At 34.7% G+C, this 17,983-nt stretch overlaps 1 protein-coding gene across 4 annotated transcripts; it reads right to left on the reverse strand.

Annotated features, from left to right (window-relative positions):
- Positions 1-2,029: 2,029 nt before the first annotated feature.
- Positions 2,030-16,869, reverse strand: LOC105340483 (neurofilament heavy polypeptide). Of its 4 annotated transcripts, none has more exons than XM_020072298.3 (10): positions 16,722-16,869; positions 15,760-15,957; positions 15,403-15,428; positions 13,262-15,125; positions 12,850-12,982; positions 12,369-12,545; positions 11,649-11,834; positions 10,884-10,964; positions 2,972-3,169; positions 2,030-2,461 (listed from the first exon to the last, which is right to left on the reverse strand). In XM_020072298.3, exons 2-9 carry the CDS (start codon positions 15,933-15,935, stop codon positions 2,981-2,983), a joined length of 2,832 nt encoding a protein of 943 aa, XP_019927857.3. In that variant the 5' UTR covers positions 15,936-15,957; positions 16,722-16,869; the 3' UTR covers positions 2,030-2,461; positions 2,972-2,980. The 4 variants fall into 4 exon arrangements, with proteins under 4 accessions (XP_019927857.3, XP_034335406.2, XP_034335407.2 ...); XM_034479515.2 differs by lacking the exons at positions 2,030-2,461; positions 2,972-3,169 and adding exons at positions 5,512-7,168; positions 7,535-7,744 and having other exon boundaries at positions 16,722-16,868; XM_034479516.2 differs by lacking the exons at positions 2,030-2,461; positions 2,972-3,169 and adding exons at positions 5,512-7,168; positions 7,535-7,744 and having other exon boundaries at positions 16,727-16,755.
- Between the last annotated feature and the right edge of the window lie 1,114 nt (positions 16,870-17,983).

Genomic DNA, 17,983 nt, shown 5'->3' on the forward strand with positions numbered 1-17,983 from the left:
GCTTAATTTGAACTTAAAATTTTGGCCATATAGTGAATATAGTAATAAAGAGTTTGTAAGCGCAACTCCTCTTAAATCGCTGCACAGAATTTTGAGAACGTTGAAAGTATTTGGGTGGCAATGCGTGATATGGATCGTTCATCCGTATATTTCCGACCGGGAGCTACAGACCTGCAGCTATGCGTATATGTGCATATTATTTATACTCCCGCAAACAAAGTTTGGGGGGAGGTATATTGGTTTTACCCTGTCTGTCTGTCTGTCTGTCTGTAGCCCCCTATAGAATGGGTTATTTTCTTTGGGAAAATTCTGGAGATTTGTACATATGTGGAATACTATCTGGAGATGTGTACCTGCAATTTGTATTAAGACTAGACGATATTTAACGATTTTATGACAGTTTTCATTTTTCTTATCTTATATATTGTACATTAATGTTGAAAAGTAAGGGAGGTAATCCTTAAAGTTTTATTAATCATTTAATAGTTTTTAAAACACTCTAAAAATATGTTTAATTTTGAATTTTCTGAAAATATATACAATTTTGAATATTTTCTTTGTTAAATAATTTTTTTTTTACATTCAAGACTTTTTTTAATTTATGTGTCACAAACTTTTATTATTTAATTATATATTTTACTTACTTTAATTAAATTCATATTTGTCCCATTTAGAATAAGCCTCGCGGGGGTATTAGTCTTATAAGGATAGTTCTAGTTTAGCCTACCAAAAAATTCCTATTCCATTATTTTCTGGGAGTGTCGGCCCTTTTGAACTTATAATTTTGTTGATGCTTAAGATTTGATCTGATGAATTTTTGCGGCTTATTTTCTCTATTAAATTACGTTTGTGTATTTAATGCATATACCCTATTATTCATTATGTGTATCTATTGTCAAGTATTGGGGAAGCGAAGGGTATGTGATCTTGCTTATTTTTTCTTTTCATTATATTTGAGTTTGTTGTAACCTTGTGTTTTGCTGTATATACTGTTATATTTGTCTTTTTTTTTTTTTGGCTTGTAACAAGTTTGTAACAAAATATTTGTTTGCAATAAATTCCATATAAATTCATGACTTTATATTATATCTATAGTTTTCTAGCATCCGTGAAAATGCGAATGTTTTCTTTCTTCAGAAGATATTGTATTAGACATGAAAAACTTCGATATTTCACTTCTTTTCATGGTATAGATCGGGCACGTAGCATCGGGGATGGGGGGAGGGGGCTCCCTACTTTTTCTCGCAGCTGACAGGGTTGGGTTTTTTTAAATTCACATATATTTTTTGGAAGCATGTAAAAATTGAATTAAAAGGAGGAACTTTAACAGTGAAATTGTTGTTATATGAAGTTTTTGCATTCGAACTTAGTACAATTTTCAATAAGGACTACTAAAACTTTCAAAACATTTTTTTTATTCATTGTAAGCAATCAAATTAATGGGTTTTTTTTTTTATCAACGCATTGCTTAGTAAAAAGTCACTGATTATTCAGTCTAAGGAAAACCGTAATTAGGGTGATAAGTCAACACTAGTCAAACCATCAGATCTAACTTAAATTTTTAGAAATGATGTTTTATGTCATAAACTTTTTTTTGTAAAAAAAAATATAACATATACATGTATACTAGCTCTAAAATTTGAGTGTTTTCCTATTTCTTTATAAAGAGCTTATTTTGATGAGGTCAATATAGTTCAAAAAAGGCCACGAGCATCGAGCCATCTTAAATTAAGTATGCAGAAAATATATTCGTACTGTAAACCAAATTTCTTCGCGTGTGACAAAATTTCGCGAGGTTCACAAAAGCCTGGTGGTCGCGAATATTTCCCGCCGCGAATCAGTACTTGGCTTATGGATGTAATATCAACACGAGTAAAATGACCAAGGTTTCTTGATCGCGAAATATATGGCCGCGAGCCAGTTGAACCCTAATTGCGAAAAAAAGTCGTAGCGAATAGAAAGTTGGTTTACAATATAGGTAAATTCAGACTGTCTGAAAAAGCAGGACGAAAAAACGCCAAAAAAAATGTTAAAATACTATAATTTATTTACAAAAAATGAAGAATACAAAATAATAATTTCTTTTACTCTTTCGAAAAAAGAACAATATCTTTCTCTTTCACAAAAATATCAAATTTGATATAAATGAAATATTCGGGTCTTAGACATCTTCTACATGCAACAAAATTAATACAAGTTAGGTTGAGAAAAAAAATGAGATTAGAAAAATGTCTACATAAAAATGATCTTGATATACCGGTTGTCTATATGAACTTAAAATTCCTTGAAAAAAAACCAAACAGATATATACTAGTAGTTGTCTCACAGGCCGGGCCCATTCTCAAAATTATAGGATGCACTATCATTTTATTCCATGACCTATAGTAGTAACTTAGATCGATAACTGACAAGTGATTTGGCCAGGTGATTAGCAAGTGTGACTTTTTCCAGGACTCATGACCTGAAAGAAGAAAAACATGAACTTGTAATGAAATGCGTCGGACTTATGGTATAAATATCAACATTTTAAAGAAAATACGGTCAATCACACATTGGTTTTGATTTATAATGTCTAGGGTTAAGTTTTGATAATGATTCTTCAAAAATCAAACTTAAATCTAACAATCTAGATTGTATCCTTTTGGAACCTTTTATATTTGAGACATATTTTAATTGAGTATATTCAATAAGAATTAGAAAACCGGCATAACCTATTTATACCTTCTACTTATAAATGACAGGTCAAGACAATATATATTACTTTAAAAGTAATATATATTGTCTTGACCTGCTATTCATAATAAGATAGATGGATTTGTTATTGATTTAGATTAATTTTACAATATTTGTAATAAATAGCAGAATTCTACAACAAGCGTTTATCAGAATGAAAATTAGAAAGACAGAGTTATTCAGAACACAATGTTCAGTACATGTAAACATCTTGGAACTCTAAATACTACGCACTCACGCGGAGAGTCTATCTGAACGAGAAGACTGCTTTGATTGATAAATGGTCTGACGGAAAGATTTCGTTAGGAATTCCCCCGGTCTGGGTGATGGCTCCCTCTGGGGGCAGCGCCAGGACACTCGCGTTATCCAGACAGTTGGAGCTGAAGAAAACGTAGTCCACAGCTTTCTTGTAAGTCGTCAGCTTGGGTTCTTTCCCCTACAAAGAAAGGCAAATAAACTGATTGAATCTGGGGCTGGAGGCTGGTGGGGGGAGGGGGTGGTAAAAAAAATTAACCATCAGTTTATAAACAATTAACAAGAGTTAAGAGGAAGCCAAAAAAAAATTATTGGGTCTTATACCCAAACATCTAGTATAGCTAAATAAACAAACACTGCAAACCGAAATACAATCATACATAAAACAATAATAAACATATATTTTAACCATCAGATCTACCTTAAATGTTTTAATTTGATTTATTAACTAAAGCTTTGGAAGAATATTTGGTGAAAAACAAATTCCATAATGTTTAGCTTTTAATTTTGAGTATTTTTCTATATTTTTATATAGAGCTCTTCTTCCAAAGGAGATCAATACAGTCTAAAAATGGCCACGATCATCAGGAGCTCTTAATATAGATATTCAAGCCTCTAAATCATCATAAACCCATGGTGCATCTCAGACATGCGATTTACTTTGTATAGGGTGACCTCTAATGAATAAAATATAATGAACAAGTATGTTATCAGTTTCATAATAACAGTATAAGAGGGTCGTAAGACGCATCGCCTTTATAACTATCGTGTTAAACAAGGCCCCGAAAAAGCTTTATTCTATAATTATAATGTGAAATGGATTTGTTTATTCGCAGAGAGTTTATAAAGTGTTATTTTCACGACATTCATAACCCGCCAAAAACGTTCTTGCTCCTAAAAATCAATCTTTGAATCAGTGATTTGTGAAATTTTGCATCGCAAAATAATGCTTGATTTTATCAGCAGTCACGCAAAAATTTAACCTCGCATGATAAAGGTTTCCTATAATCTGGAATGATGCAATTTTTTTGCGCCTGGGTATTTCATTGCTGGCCATGGCTCTTTGAAATCAACACGATTTGTCTGGCTTTTGAGCTCAGACTATGCAATCGGTGCATATTTCGCTTGAAACTTGTCATTCTTGTCACTCGTCATTTTTAACTTGTTTTGACGCAAGAAATAGATAGCTAAGTCCAACCGAAAGTCCAAGGTCTTGTTAAAATGGTTCTACTGTTTGGTATAACAGTTATTGATAATTGCAACCTGACACAATGTATATTAGGATATCTCAAATGGGAAGGTAAAATTTACGGTGATAAAAAAATGAACAACTTTAACTTTTAAAAATCGCTCACAGAACCCTCCCTAAACGTATCACGCAAAATCACTGTCCCGTGTTTGTGTGGAAGTCTAGGGAGTTTGAATACAGGTGCGACTTCCAACAAGAGGCCCAAGGGCCACATCGCTCACCTGTGTAACAATAGCCATAACTGATCAAATTAGCATTATAGTATCAAAATAATTATCTTAATGACAACTTAGTACAGAAATATCAAAAAGTTACAAAAAATCTGCCAATTTTTATTCTCGTGTTTTTATAGTAAATACCAAGCCCCTTTTGTCGTTTCAGCATTTATAAGATGATTTTTCTCTATTTCTATATAACACCCCCCCCCCCCCCCTTTTCTCGTGGGATTCATGGTTTGATAAATCTTTAATCTGCACAACCTTTAATTCCAAACAAGTTTCTGGTTTTTGGACTGAATGCTTTTCCAGAGGATTTTCTTTATATTTTCCTACGTAAAAATTACCCCCCCCCCCTAAATGTAGCCCCCTCATACTTGGGGATCATGATTTGAACAAACTTTAATCTACACCATCTAAGGATAATTCCACACAAGTTTTACCTTTTCTGACCAAATGTTTTTGTGACAATTTCTTAAGATTTTCTCTATATATTTCCATGTAAAAATTCACCATCCCCCCCCCCCCAATTTGTGGTCCCACCCTACCCCCGGGGATCATGATTTGAACAAACTTGAATCTACATAACATGAAGATGCTTCATCACAAATTCAAGCTTTTCTGTCTGAATGATTTTTAAAAAGAGTATTTTTTTAAAGATTTTCTCTTAACATATATTCTTAAAATTTATCCCTCCATTGTGGCCCACTCTACCTTCGGAGACCATGATTTAAACAAAGTTGAATCTACACTACCTGAGAATGCTTCCAAATTTGAGCTTTTCTAGCTTAATAGTTTTGGAGAAGAAGATTTTTTGAAAACAAAGAAATTTTTAATAATTCTAAATTATCTCCCCTTTAAAAGAGGGCATGGTCCCTCATTTGAACAAACTTGAATCCACTTCACCCTTGCTTTTGTGTCCAATTTGATTGAAATTGGCCCAGTGGTTCTGGAGAAGTTGAAAATGTGAAAAGTTTACGACAATGACAATTGCGACAGACAATGGACAAATCTTGATCAGAAAAGCTCAGGCAAGCTAAAAACAACAAAAAGGTCGTCACAAGTTATCCATGTTTATTTCAAAACCCAACCTTGCAATTTAATTGCCATAATCGAATGTAAATACAATTTTGTTACAATGTTATTGCTGGTGACTATTACAAGAGATCACTGGGCTACCGTGATGGGTGACAATGAATTCATAGAGTCAATAAACACTCTAAGGCATTATACACAAACATTTCTCATTTGCCATAAACATGGAAAACTATCTATAGCATAAGATGTATATATAGATAGATATATATATAGGTAGAGATTTTTTTCTATTAATCTGTACAAAACAAAGAAGACAACTCTGAAATGACATCTAAACACCAACATTTATCTTGAAAATTAAAAAAATTTAATAAGATTCTAATTGAATGATTATGATTATTTTACAATGAAACTCCTGAAAAAAAAAGATAACTTTTGTACACTACAGTAACCGTCAAAAGCTTTCAGTTCCCATCTTCATTAAAAAAAAAAAAGAACAGAAACAAACATTCCAATCTTTCTTGATGTAAAATAATGCCATTCAGTCAAAGACATAGAGAAGTGTCTCCAGAAATCCTTAACTTAATAATACCAATCTATTTTCAAAATAACAGTTATCTACCTTGTATCATGAAAAGGAATTCATTAAACGGCTAAATTAAAATAACCAATAAAATATCCATTATTTTGGCATAATATATATATCCAAAGCATCTTAATAAAGAGCACCTTTAATCAATAAATTACTGCCTCTTTGAGGTTAAGACTTATTAATAATTTAATTTATCAATTATTAACAATAAAACATCTTAAATTTTGTAAAAACAAATTTCATTGGACATTCATTGTCAAAGTCTAGTCAAGATGTATCCATTATTTAATATACAAATATTTTCCCAAATTGATTTTCTATGCATGAAAAACACAGGGGTGGTTTCAGCTTTCTTTTACCAGGCTAAGAGTAGGACCAACCTTGTGTTTAAAAATAATGATTTCTGTGTAGAAATACAATTGAGTTTGGGGGGAAAACCCCAAAATTTCAGAAACAACGACACATTTAAATGCAATACATCAAAGCATTATGGAAATTGAATTACATTGCAAATATGAAGTTATTGACACTTATTAGTAGTAAACTTGTCATCAAATTAACACTTGAACCCAAATTCTTTAAGAACTGTCTGCAAACAAGAATAAAACACCAGGAAACACGTTAAAACACCAGAATCAATTCACAAAAGTGTGAAATAAAAACTTAATTCATTAATTCTATCATTAAAAACAACAAAGAACACGATTTCTCTATTTCCCAAAACGATTCCGACATCCTATACAAAAAATATGGATCTTTTCTACACACAACAGATTTGGACAATTCTTGAGATACAGAGAAGTTTGAGAAAAGGGAAGATTCAGTTGTGTGCATATATAAATAAAACAATTATCATAATATACCGCTTATCTAACTGAAATCAAAATATGCACTTAAAGTTCCTTTGGGGAAAAAAAAACAGCCTGATGGATAGTTGTCACACACAGTGTTCATGTTTCCAAAAATAGCTGCACTAGTATTCTAGTCATGACCTGTAGAGGTAATTCAGATGGATGATTGACAGATGATTTGACCAATGATTAGCATGAATAAATCTGTGGGTGTGGCTTGTCCATAAAGCATGACCTGAAATGAAATAAAACACAAAACTTGCAATTGAATGTGGTGACAGTGTATTTTTTCTTTTAAAATATCATGCATTATAAAACTGAAATTGGCAAACATTAAAAATTTTTTAATCCTTGATACAGTGGAACATCAATGAAGATTTAATTTTGCAATGTTTAAAATTCCATTTAAAAAAATAATGCACCATACCATACAAACTAAATTCACTGACCAAACTACAGGTATCATGAAATTAAAACCAATGCATGTAATACTTTATCAAAAAAAAAAAAAAAAATTAGACAACATCGAAATGAAGTCACTTCAAACATGTGCATCAAAATCGACCTCCACTTGAAACTCTAAAAAATACTATACACTTACATGGGATGTTTATCTGAATGAGAAGACGGCTTTGATTGATACATGGTCTGATGGGAAGATTTCGTTAGGAATTCCCCCGGTCTGGGTGATGGCTCCCTCTTGGGGTAGCGCCAGGACACCCACGTTATCCAGACAGTTGGAGCTGAAGAAAACGTAGTCCACAGCTGCCTTCATGGACGTGTGATAGGATGTCAGCTTGGGTTCTTTCCCCTGAAAAGGGTAAGAAAAGGTCTTAAAAATGTTTGGTCCAATGTGGATTTTGCAGGATAATTCTGATGGAGAACTTTATATAGAAATGGGCTTTTTTGTTATAAAGTGCAATTCTTGGTCTCCAATGTTATCCTTTATTACCCATAAGAACTGAAAACATCTCTAAATATCAAAACTTGGTCAGAAAGTCAGGCAAATTGGCTCCGATATTTGGCTTGAAAGATTATGTTAAACCCCAAAACACCAAAACGTAATTTCATACTGCCTGAAGACATGGTGTAGAATGGTCTCAATTATCTTCTCTAGCCACCGCATCAGCAAAAAACATGTTTTACGTAAACTGCGATTGGATATTGAAAGATAACCCCAAAGGTCAAACCAAAGAATGTTTTTCTCACATTGGTCAATACTCTAATGTGCTAGAAATTGTTTTCTTTGTAATCAACCACGGCCAGTTTAAATTTGAATTGAAGTATAAAACATGTACTACAACAACATCATAATTCATGTTTTTTACATATCTTTGAAAGATTTAAAGGGAGGTAACTCTGACATTACGATGAATATAGAATACCTACAGTTGTAACAATATTAAGTACTGGTTTAATAATTCTAAAGACACATTAATAATAAAAAATAAATTGCTATTTTACTGGAATAATTTAGCTCTTACTTTGTTCAATATATGAAGCGTATATGTTTGTTTTTAATTTTCTTTAATGTCAATTATATACCGTAATCCGCTGAATATAATAGCACTTTTTTCCAAGCATTTTTTACCGTGAGAAAGGGGTGCGTATTATACATCCCTATAGGATTTGGACATATTTTTTCCCTAGCTGAAGCACGGGGTATCATACTGCCGTATTACCTATGCTGTTCACAGACAGGACCGCTCCCCGCTATACATCGTAACATTCCTTCATTATCACATATATATTACTATGTAACCCTTAGGAAATCATTATTATACTACCTAGTAGCATGTAATTAAAGAAAATGTACACTTTAAGTCTGTTAATAAATAAACTGTTTCAAAATGGCCTTTAAAAATTAATTTGAACTGCCTATTCTTTATCTCCGTGTACGCCGCCATTACAGCTGTTATTAATAGAATGCGGACTTCGATGGCCACGTGCTATTTGTAGACGATCTTTGAAAACAGCTTACACATCAGTTGGCTCATTTTTAACCATTTTCAAGTAATTTTAATTAATTTATTGCAAATAATTATGAATAAAAATAATTCTATAACCTTTTCCGTTAATTGAAGCCATTGAAACAGTTGTGGTCCCCCTCCGCTAACGCTTGACACCTTGGGTATCCCAGACACCCCCTTAGGCTATGTGTACTATACACAACACAACTATTTGTGCATAAATTTTATTAAGTCCCAGGCCTCTAATTGATCACTTTGATCGGAGTCATTTAAGAATTTAATTAGGTCCGTCATCTCCATACCTGTACATCGTCTGTTTTTCACTTCACAGGGATTGTAATGACTAAACAATTATATCACGCTTGTTAAAAGTAGTTGATTTTTTTTACGGTAGAATATTTAATACAAGGCCTATTTAAAACATTGATTATGAATTAAAGATATTACCGCGATGTATTAGTTACAATAAATCCGTATCTAAGAAAATATTGTGTTTTTCTTTTTTCCGGAAGCGTATTCCCGCGATGAAGTTGAGCGTGCATACAAAGTATAACTGCTTTGTTGATACTCAGGATTACTGTTTGGTCAATTTTTTTGATGCGTATTATACATCCCAACAAGCTTTTTTTCACCATTTTCAGGCCCAAAGTGGGGGGTGCGTATTGTACACTACTGCGTATTATATTCACCGGATTACGGTAGCTGCTTTCCAAGGTTTGCGATGATTGGTCTCGATTAGTTTAAAATTTGAAATGCATACGGTATTGCAAGATATACTTGTATTCTTTTCCGTCCTGTCAAAAGAAACCAAAAATTTGACTACCAGTGTATAAAGGTGGGTAATAAAATTTATTACACACCCCTTCTGGCAATCTTTATTTGTTATTACAAACACTTTTCAATTATTAATCGGCAATTATGACGTAGATACTGATATGCCTCGATCAATTCCAATGTCCAAGTATGACCTCAAATAAGTTAGGGTGCTGTAAACCAATTTTTATTCCCGGCAACTTTATTTTGCGGTGAGAAATATTCACGACGACAAGGCTCTAGCTAACCTCGCGAAAATTTCTCGCACGCGAATAAAAGTTGGTTTACAGTATGTCTATGTCAACTTGTATACAAACAGCTGGAGCAAATTGACAAGAAATATAATAGGAGACAAGTGCCAGTATATGGACAAGGATCGATTAGCTGACAAGAATCAATCATTACTTGATGTTTTTCATCATATTTAGTATATGATGTTAAAAATCATGACAATTTTCAATCACATCCAATATTAGCCCTCGATAGCTGAATATTGGCCATTGAGCCCAATGGCTCTCAAGCTGATATACAGCAAATATTGGATGCGATGCAAATGTTTACTTGCTATAAACAACCTACCAGGTTTACTGTCCAACGAGATAGCAACTTCAATGCTGAAGTGCAGCACTTTTTAAATACTAAGATTCTTTTTATATTTATAGAATTGTTTAGAAGTGGCAGCACCCTTCACTTTTTAGAATCATATATACATACATTATAAGTGTACATACGATAGCTGCTTTCCTTAAAAATAGGTGTAAAAACGGGAAACCAAGCAAAATTGATATGTATTCGTATACAGTAAGCATACCTCCAACATACATTGGACTTAATAACTTTCTATTTTGATGTTTCATGAATCATCAGAGAAAGGCGCTGGCATCTCTTTGACCTTGGTATTAATGAGCACAGTATAATACCACGATATACCGTATATCTGTTAATTTTTGCAATGATCCGATTTCAACATTTGTCACAATCATTTCTACATCACAAAATATTTAATATGAAGAAAATTTAACCAATATAGTTGGCGACAAGAAATTTTTCAAATTGCAATAAATTATTGACAAAAATAAAAAATGTTAACAATTTCCAATTTTTGCAAATATTGTGGCATACAAAAAACTCCCCAGATATACGGTCCATCATAGAAGGTTGACTTACTTGGGCAGTGTTGTAAGCACTTTTCATGCTGCTAGATGTATGCTGAAATGCCCTCCATAAAGTGTTTATTAATGAGGATTTCTGCAAAAGAAATTCATTCACATCAATTGATAATGTCATATTTTAATGAAAATACATTGATCCCAAAGTTTTATTCAAATAATTTTTTTTTTCCTGGAGTAATTTATCCCTTTCATGAAGACAATCTAAATGACCTTAATTAATTGATTAAGAAATTTGAAAAGGCCATTAAAAATTAATTCCTTGGGTTTCATGCCCATGCGCATCTGATTTAACATTGTGCATTGCCTATTTTTATCATTCAATGAATCAAATAAAATGTTGATAGTTGGCTTGCTTATTCCACAAAGAAAAATTCAAGATTTAGGACCACATTTTAGTTACTCAAGTCAGTACAACGCTTGACTTTATAATGAACATAACTGCAAACAATGCAATGATTCAGATTTAACTATTGCAATTGCAAATGGCCACCGAATCTAATTATGAGACGCTGTGTTGAAGTCATTCCAATGATTCCACAACAAAATTTCAACTATTTAAAATACATTATCTCCCGTCACAAATACAGAGTACCAAATAATACCATGTTTCATAATTTGTCAAGGATATAAATCCATGTGTAAAGGGGACCCATAAAAATATGAACAGTCAAAAATTCCAATGATTAAACAGAAACCAAATTTCAAATATTAAAAAAACGTTATCTCCCTTGACAAATACAGAGTACTTTATCCTACTCACTGTTCCGTCCTGGAACTGTAGATTCTCCAGTGACTGGAGTTGTTGGATACAGGCGTCAGACAGGTATCCCTCCGTACACAGCTGGTACCCAGGGCTGGTCACCTCCGAGTTGAAGTCTCCACACAGGATGTGGGGGGTCAGGTCACCCCCTGCCTTACTGACCACTTCCTTAATGGCACTTGCTATCTGTAGAGTTGAAAAGGTCAACGTCAATTCAAAACATTTTTCTTTTTTCTGTTATTTATTTATTAAGATATCACAGGCAATAATCATTTGATTATTCAATCAATTAATTAATAATTTTACTTCCTTTTCTTAAGCAAGGGAAAGGGAAAATATAAACACAAAGGATGTGTACATGTATGAAAGATTAATGAAATTTTTTAAAGCTTAAAATAGAAAATTCATTCAAATTATTTCAATTTGAAGTTTTTTTTGTTTGTTTGATTGGCTTCTATTAAATAACATGGTTATTAAATGAAAATAGATAAAAGTATTCAATGAGAAGAAAATTCTAATGAAGAGTAAAACATCTTTAAGTAAAAATAGAAGAACTGCATACACAATCCCAGGTTTCAACCCCCCCCCCCCCCCCCCCCATCGGACATTTCGTTTAATTTTTCAGCACCAAACCTAAATACTCCTTGTATGATGCTTCATGTACATGTAAGATAAATAAATATTTTTCACAATAACAATGGTGAATAGGCTTCCACTTACCTGTATACACTGGACATCAGGGAGCTTCATCTGGCCCCAGTGGACGTGGATGTTTCCCACGGTCACGATCTGTCCGGTAGAGTTACATCTGAGCTTGACCAGCACCATCACATCAGGACGATCCAGGTATCCCTGGATAGCCTCCTTTTGTGTTGGATCCAAACCATCATCCATTTCCTGCAATTTGATCAGATCAAGTATGAAAAGATGTGGTATTCATTTCCAAGTCTGAGTGCTACATAAATAAAACTCTTCAATGTATCTTTTTTTTTAATTTGATACTTCTCATAGAAGAGGGGATGTAATAAACTAGTTTTTTATTACATGTATATCCAAGAAATGCAAGTAATTTAGACAATCAAGTTTCTCTATTTTGAGATTGGAGTAATATAAAATAAATACCAGTAGAAAATAGAGAGAGGTTCATTTCTTCACGTAAAAGGTATTTTAATTTTATTTTAAGTAAAACACAACTTTTTACCTTATTTGCAAGATCAGCCAAAGAGTAGGTGTTGCTCTCTACCACAGTAAACCGGCTCGTTTTGTAAAAGGTGGCTTCACCCTCGTCATAGAGTTCATTGGTACGTTTCTTCCACAGACCTTCGTATCCCATTCTACAACAGGGAAAAAAGGTCCATAACAGATAACTGTATATTAATTTGATAGATGTACCACTGAAGTATTTTAAAAAATTTATTTACCAAACAACTTGTATGGTATTAATGGTTAATTACAAGAACATTTATTCAAGAAATGATTGGAGTTTTTTTCTCTGTAAAAGTTAGCTTCTTATCATTGCATTATAAACATGTTTAAAGCATATTTGATTAAAAATGAAAGATTTATTCTAAAAACCACTGAATTTACATAAAAAATATTTTTTAATAACTTACGCTTTCATAGATGCTGCCAGAATGCCATTGTAAAATGCTGTATCAACCTCTTGCATACAAACAATATCCCCATTCAGGTACCGTATCTCCTCCATCAGTTTCTGATACCTGTGATCTGCAGCCAGAAATTCAGGCTTTGTAAAGCTGTAGTTACCTCTCTCTAGGTGGCATTGGGCAAGGATGTTGTAACTGACCACACTAAACTGTTTAGCGGGATCTCCTAACTCGTCCCTAAAGGCGGGGTTCTTGACAAACTGTCGATTCAATACCCAGTTCTGAGCACCAGGATTTGAGACTACTGATTGTTCATTGATTACTGCATTCACTGATTGCACCGTTTCTACTACTGGGTTTGGTTGTGGTATGCTGCTTGCCTCTTGACTTACTTCCTGCTGAGGCACAGGAATGTTGCTTGCTTCCTGAACTACTTCCTGGTTTCCAAGAGGTACGAACACTTCCTTCTGGATGGGTGCCTCAACCACTTCCTTTGGGACTTCTGCTGCCTCTTCTCTCATTACAACATCTTCTTTCTCTTCAACAACTGGAACTGGCTCTTCCACTACCTGGCTTACAACTGGAACTGCTTCAACAACTTCTTCCATTATCTCTTTCTCTTTATTCTCTTCCTTTGGAATACTATTTAAGATTTCACTGCTATCAGCAGCAGGAACTTCATTAATATTCACCATAACATAGTCTTTTTCTACATCTGCTTCACTTTCAACCTTATTTTCCTTCACTTCTTCTTCACTTGGTTCAGATTCCATACTGTTTTCCCCCTGACTTCCATTGGCCTGTGGTAAAAGCTCATCTGCCAATTTTGCTTTCTTTGCTGACAAGTCTTCTTCTTTCTCTTCTACTTCATCCTCAACCTCTTCAAACTTTCTTTTTTGACTGGGTGCTTCTGCATCATCACCATTTTCTTTGATGGAATTTGGTTGTACATCTTCAGCTTCCTCCTTCTCCTCCACCACCTCCTCATTATCAGCTACATCTTCTTCTACACTGTCTTCACCCAGCTTCTCTTCTTGTTCCATTGCTTCTGCTTCGACCTCTGGTTGTGCATCTGTCTTTTCTTCTGCTGCCTTTTCATCCTCCTCCTCTTTCTCTCCTCCTACTTCACCTTCCTTCTGTTCTTCAGATTCTGGTTCCTTTACAGATTCTCCTTCCTCCTCTTCCTTCTTTTCTACCTCACCACTGGCCTGGTCTTCTGCTACTGCGGCCTCCTCCTGTTCAGCTGGAGCCCCCCTCCGGGAACGACCCCCTCTACTGGCTGAGGGAGGTGTCTTCTTGGTTGGTGATCGCGCTGCTCTTTTTGGGCTGGGTGATGGAGTTTTCTTGGCTGCCTTGGGAGATGGACTTTTGGTGGGGGATGTGGCTTTCTGAGGTGAGTCGATTTTGGTGAGAACAATCTGGGCATCAGGGAGAGGACTCTGAGACCCTGCAGGGCTTCCCTGCTTCCCTCTGCTCCTAGACCTAGATGCTGTTTTAGCTGGGGCTTTCCTCTTTGCAGGAGATTTTTTGGGTGCTGGTGATTTTTTCGGGGTACCTCTGGCACCCCTACCTCTTCCTTTTGGGGTGGACACAACTGGTTCCTCAATTTCTTCCTCTTCATCCTCCTCCTCCTCATCTTCCATTTCTTCATATTCCACCACTTTTTTCTTACCACGCGCACTTCTACTGCGACCGCCCCTGACTGGAGTTTTCTTGGCCTTTGCTGGAGTAGCTTTCTTAGTGCTTGCGGGAGTACTTGGTTGACTGGCTTGCTTTCCTCTCCGAGAAGTGGACCGACCTCTCTTTGGGGATTCCTCCGCTTCCTGTACCACTGCCCTGGTTACTCTGTCAGGAACTTCAGCACTGTCACCTAAAATATTGGTAGTTATATACTAATCTTGTTTACTAGTGATATACCTTTGAAAAGCTAACATTTATAAGATAGTAACTTGATGAAACTGAAAACATTTAAAATTCTAAAATGATGATGAATTGTAACATTAAGAAAGTTGTTAAATAGGATTTTTTTGCAAATAAAACATAGCAGATTATAATTCATTATTGTGAAGATTACAGCAAAATATCAAACAATGTACAGTTGTAAATTCTAACAATATTATAAAGTAGCAAATTAATAAACTCTGTACCTTTTGCTTGAGCTTTGCCTCTGCTCCTGAAATATAAAAAATAAACATGTTTATTGTCCCTATAGTATTTCTTGACCATTAATATTACATATGACAATGAATCTGTGTTAAAATTGTCCTTGTGATATCGATATATTCTTCGAATGAATTGTGTAACAATTAGAGAAATTAATAACAAATATTTTACATATTCTTGATAAACTGTTCTAATTGCCCCCTCCTTTCTATGCTAAAATGCTTTAATTGTACCACTTCATTTCAAATGTATTCATCTCTACCTATCAATTACATATCATTTTAAGTCCCAAAATATTACACGTTACAGAAGACATATTGCTCAGTTATACAGCAATTCACCTTGACCTGGGTGCTGGACTAGGGGAGGCCTTTTGGGGGGCAGGGCTTCGAGATGCCCCTCCACGTGTTCTTCTTCCTTTTGGTGCCCCCTCTACAGTAGCCAGAACTTCCTCACCCACAGCTGCTGCCTCACTAGCAGCAGACTTAGAGGCACCTCGCTTTTTACTCCTAGGCATGCTAAGGTCTGTAGTGAATTATCTGTGGAAACGAGAGAGAAGAATTTTAATATTATAATCTATCTCTAAATAATATGTGGTAACAGTCATTAATATCCTTGAGCCATCCAACATTGTTTTGAGCAAAAGAAATGACTTTACATGTAAAAGCCAATAAATATGTCCATAGCTTCATGTAGAAATGATTCAAATGCAAACATATAACCTCAGGCCCTATTTTAATGAAGAAATCATCCCAAGTAGGCCTACTTATTTCAAAACCAGTCTGCACACTCCTTTTACATGATTTACTTTGTAAAGAAATGAACATTTTTTTACTTAACAAATAATAATAACTGTGTTCTGACAAAATATGATTGAGTAGACAACTCAAATCTAGATAATTTGTTGATTTTTTTTCATAATAGAACAAAATTTTACAATAAGCAGAAATATGTTGATGCTATGCAAAACTTATTACAGTACTCGAGTTTCAAGATCCATCCTCAGTTATGAGCCGTGTGCCGTGTTAATAGCTCCGGATCTAACAAAGAGATGGCTTCATACCGCCCGCTTTTGTGTACTTAATCTAAGTACCCCGGCTGCATAACATTATGCATGTTAAAATACGCCAAGCGTTCCAAACTGCAGAAGTTTATGACAATTTGCAACAAAAATAAGTTGTGTTCACATACAAAAGTACCATTTTTTGAAAAAGTATTCATGTAAAAATGTAAAACAATCCAATAATTTTGGCAAAAAGCTTTTTATCTCCTTAAAATCAAGAAATATCGCTTGCATACGTACCTTACCGCATAAACAAGGATGCCGCCATTACATGAGACAAATAGCGATTTGCGATTTCATTGGCTAAAACTGAAACAATGCTGCACGGGGAAAGTTGGTGAAATGCAGTAAAAATGTAAAAGATGATTCAATTTACGGCAATTTTAATGTATTCTTCATATTTCATTGAATTCGATATGACTTATAAGAGCTATTATGCGAAACTACAAACATCAGCACGAATTATCCAAATGCGCGGGAAATTTTCAAATATAAGCCAAGTCTATGTGCATGTTAGATAGAATGTTCTATCGTCAAAATGACAGATGTCCTACGGACCCGGTTTAACTTACTGTGACCTGAGCGTAGCCTGGTCACGGTTAGATTATTCTTTCTATGTGCATGTAAGATACAACGTAGGCATGCAGGCACGTAGCATCGTTTTGGAAAGTGGGGGGGGGGGGGGCAGACTCATCCAAAAAAATCTTGACAAGCAAAAAAAAAAAACACAGAAAAAAAAAACGGAAAAGGTTACTTTCCAAAATTCTAATCCATGGGGGGGGGGGGGTAATTTTCACTTCCATTTAACCGTTTATTACCTTATTTTCAATTAAATTTTGACATGGTCACAAAAAAGTGGTGGGGGGGGGGGTCCATGTTAATTCAGTATTTTGTATGTAAATTCAAGAAAATTCTTTGCTCCGCAAAAAGGTGCCCCCCCCTCCCCCGATGCTACGTGCGTGGCATGATCATATTGATTAAGTGCTGCCATTGCTTTACTGCAGTATAGGTACTAAAATAAGAAAAAAAGGAGTAGGGACTTCAAACCACGTGACAAAAAGATTGTTAACAGCCAAAAATCACTGACTTCGTCAAATTTTTTTTTCAGGGGAAAGGGGGCCTTCCGTTTTGAGTTGAGGGGGACTGAACCCCCCCTCCCCCCTTCTTAAATCTATATAGTTACCCATGCACGCACGAACTGATCATGCATGAAGGGGGTCCAGGATCGTTCGAAGTACACTGTATAGCATTAAGCCCCCCCCCCCCCCCCCCAAATTATACTTGAATACAGAAACTTTTCAGTGTTAAATACAGTGATGTATCACAGCCTCAGTATAATTTATACGTTTGTTTAATCTGTGATGAACTAAAATCGTTTATGTATTCAAGGGTTCAATGGACCGGGTTCCTAATATTGTATATAATATAGACATGTCACTATAATAAATCAATTGCTTATACATATACTTGAAGTCAATTTTTGTGTCTAAAATAATTGCATG

The sequence above is a fragment of the Magallana gigas genome, chromosome 9 (genome assembly GCF_963853765.1).
Source record: "Magallana gigas chromosome 9, xbMagGiga1.1, whole genome shotgun sequence".
NCBI lineage: Eukaryota > Metazoa > Mollusca > Bivalvia > Ostreida > Ostreidae > Magallana > Magallana gigas.

What these genes read in the sequence shown, in the direction of transcription:
- LOC105340483 (XM_034479515.2), bottom strand. Translation starts at nt 15,935, where the DNA reads ATGCCTAGGAGTAAAAAGCGAGGTGCCTCTAAGTCTGCTGCTAGTGAG. An exon ending in AGTCCAGCACCCAGGTCAAG is followed by an intron (nt 15,429 to 15,759) that starts GTGAATTGCTGT and finishes TTTATATTTCAG; the next exon opens with GAGCAGAGGCAAAGCTCAAG. An exon ending in CTGGCAGCATCTATGAAAGC is followed by an intron (nt 12,983 to 13,261) that starts GTAAGTTATTAA and finishes TCCCTGTTGTAG; the next exon opens with AATGGGATACGAAGGTCTGT.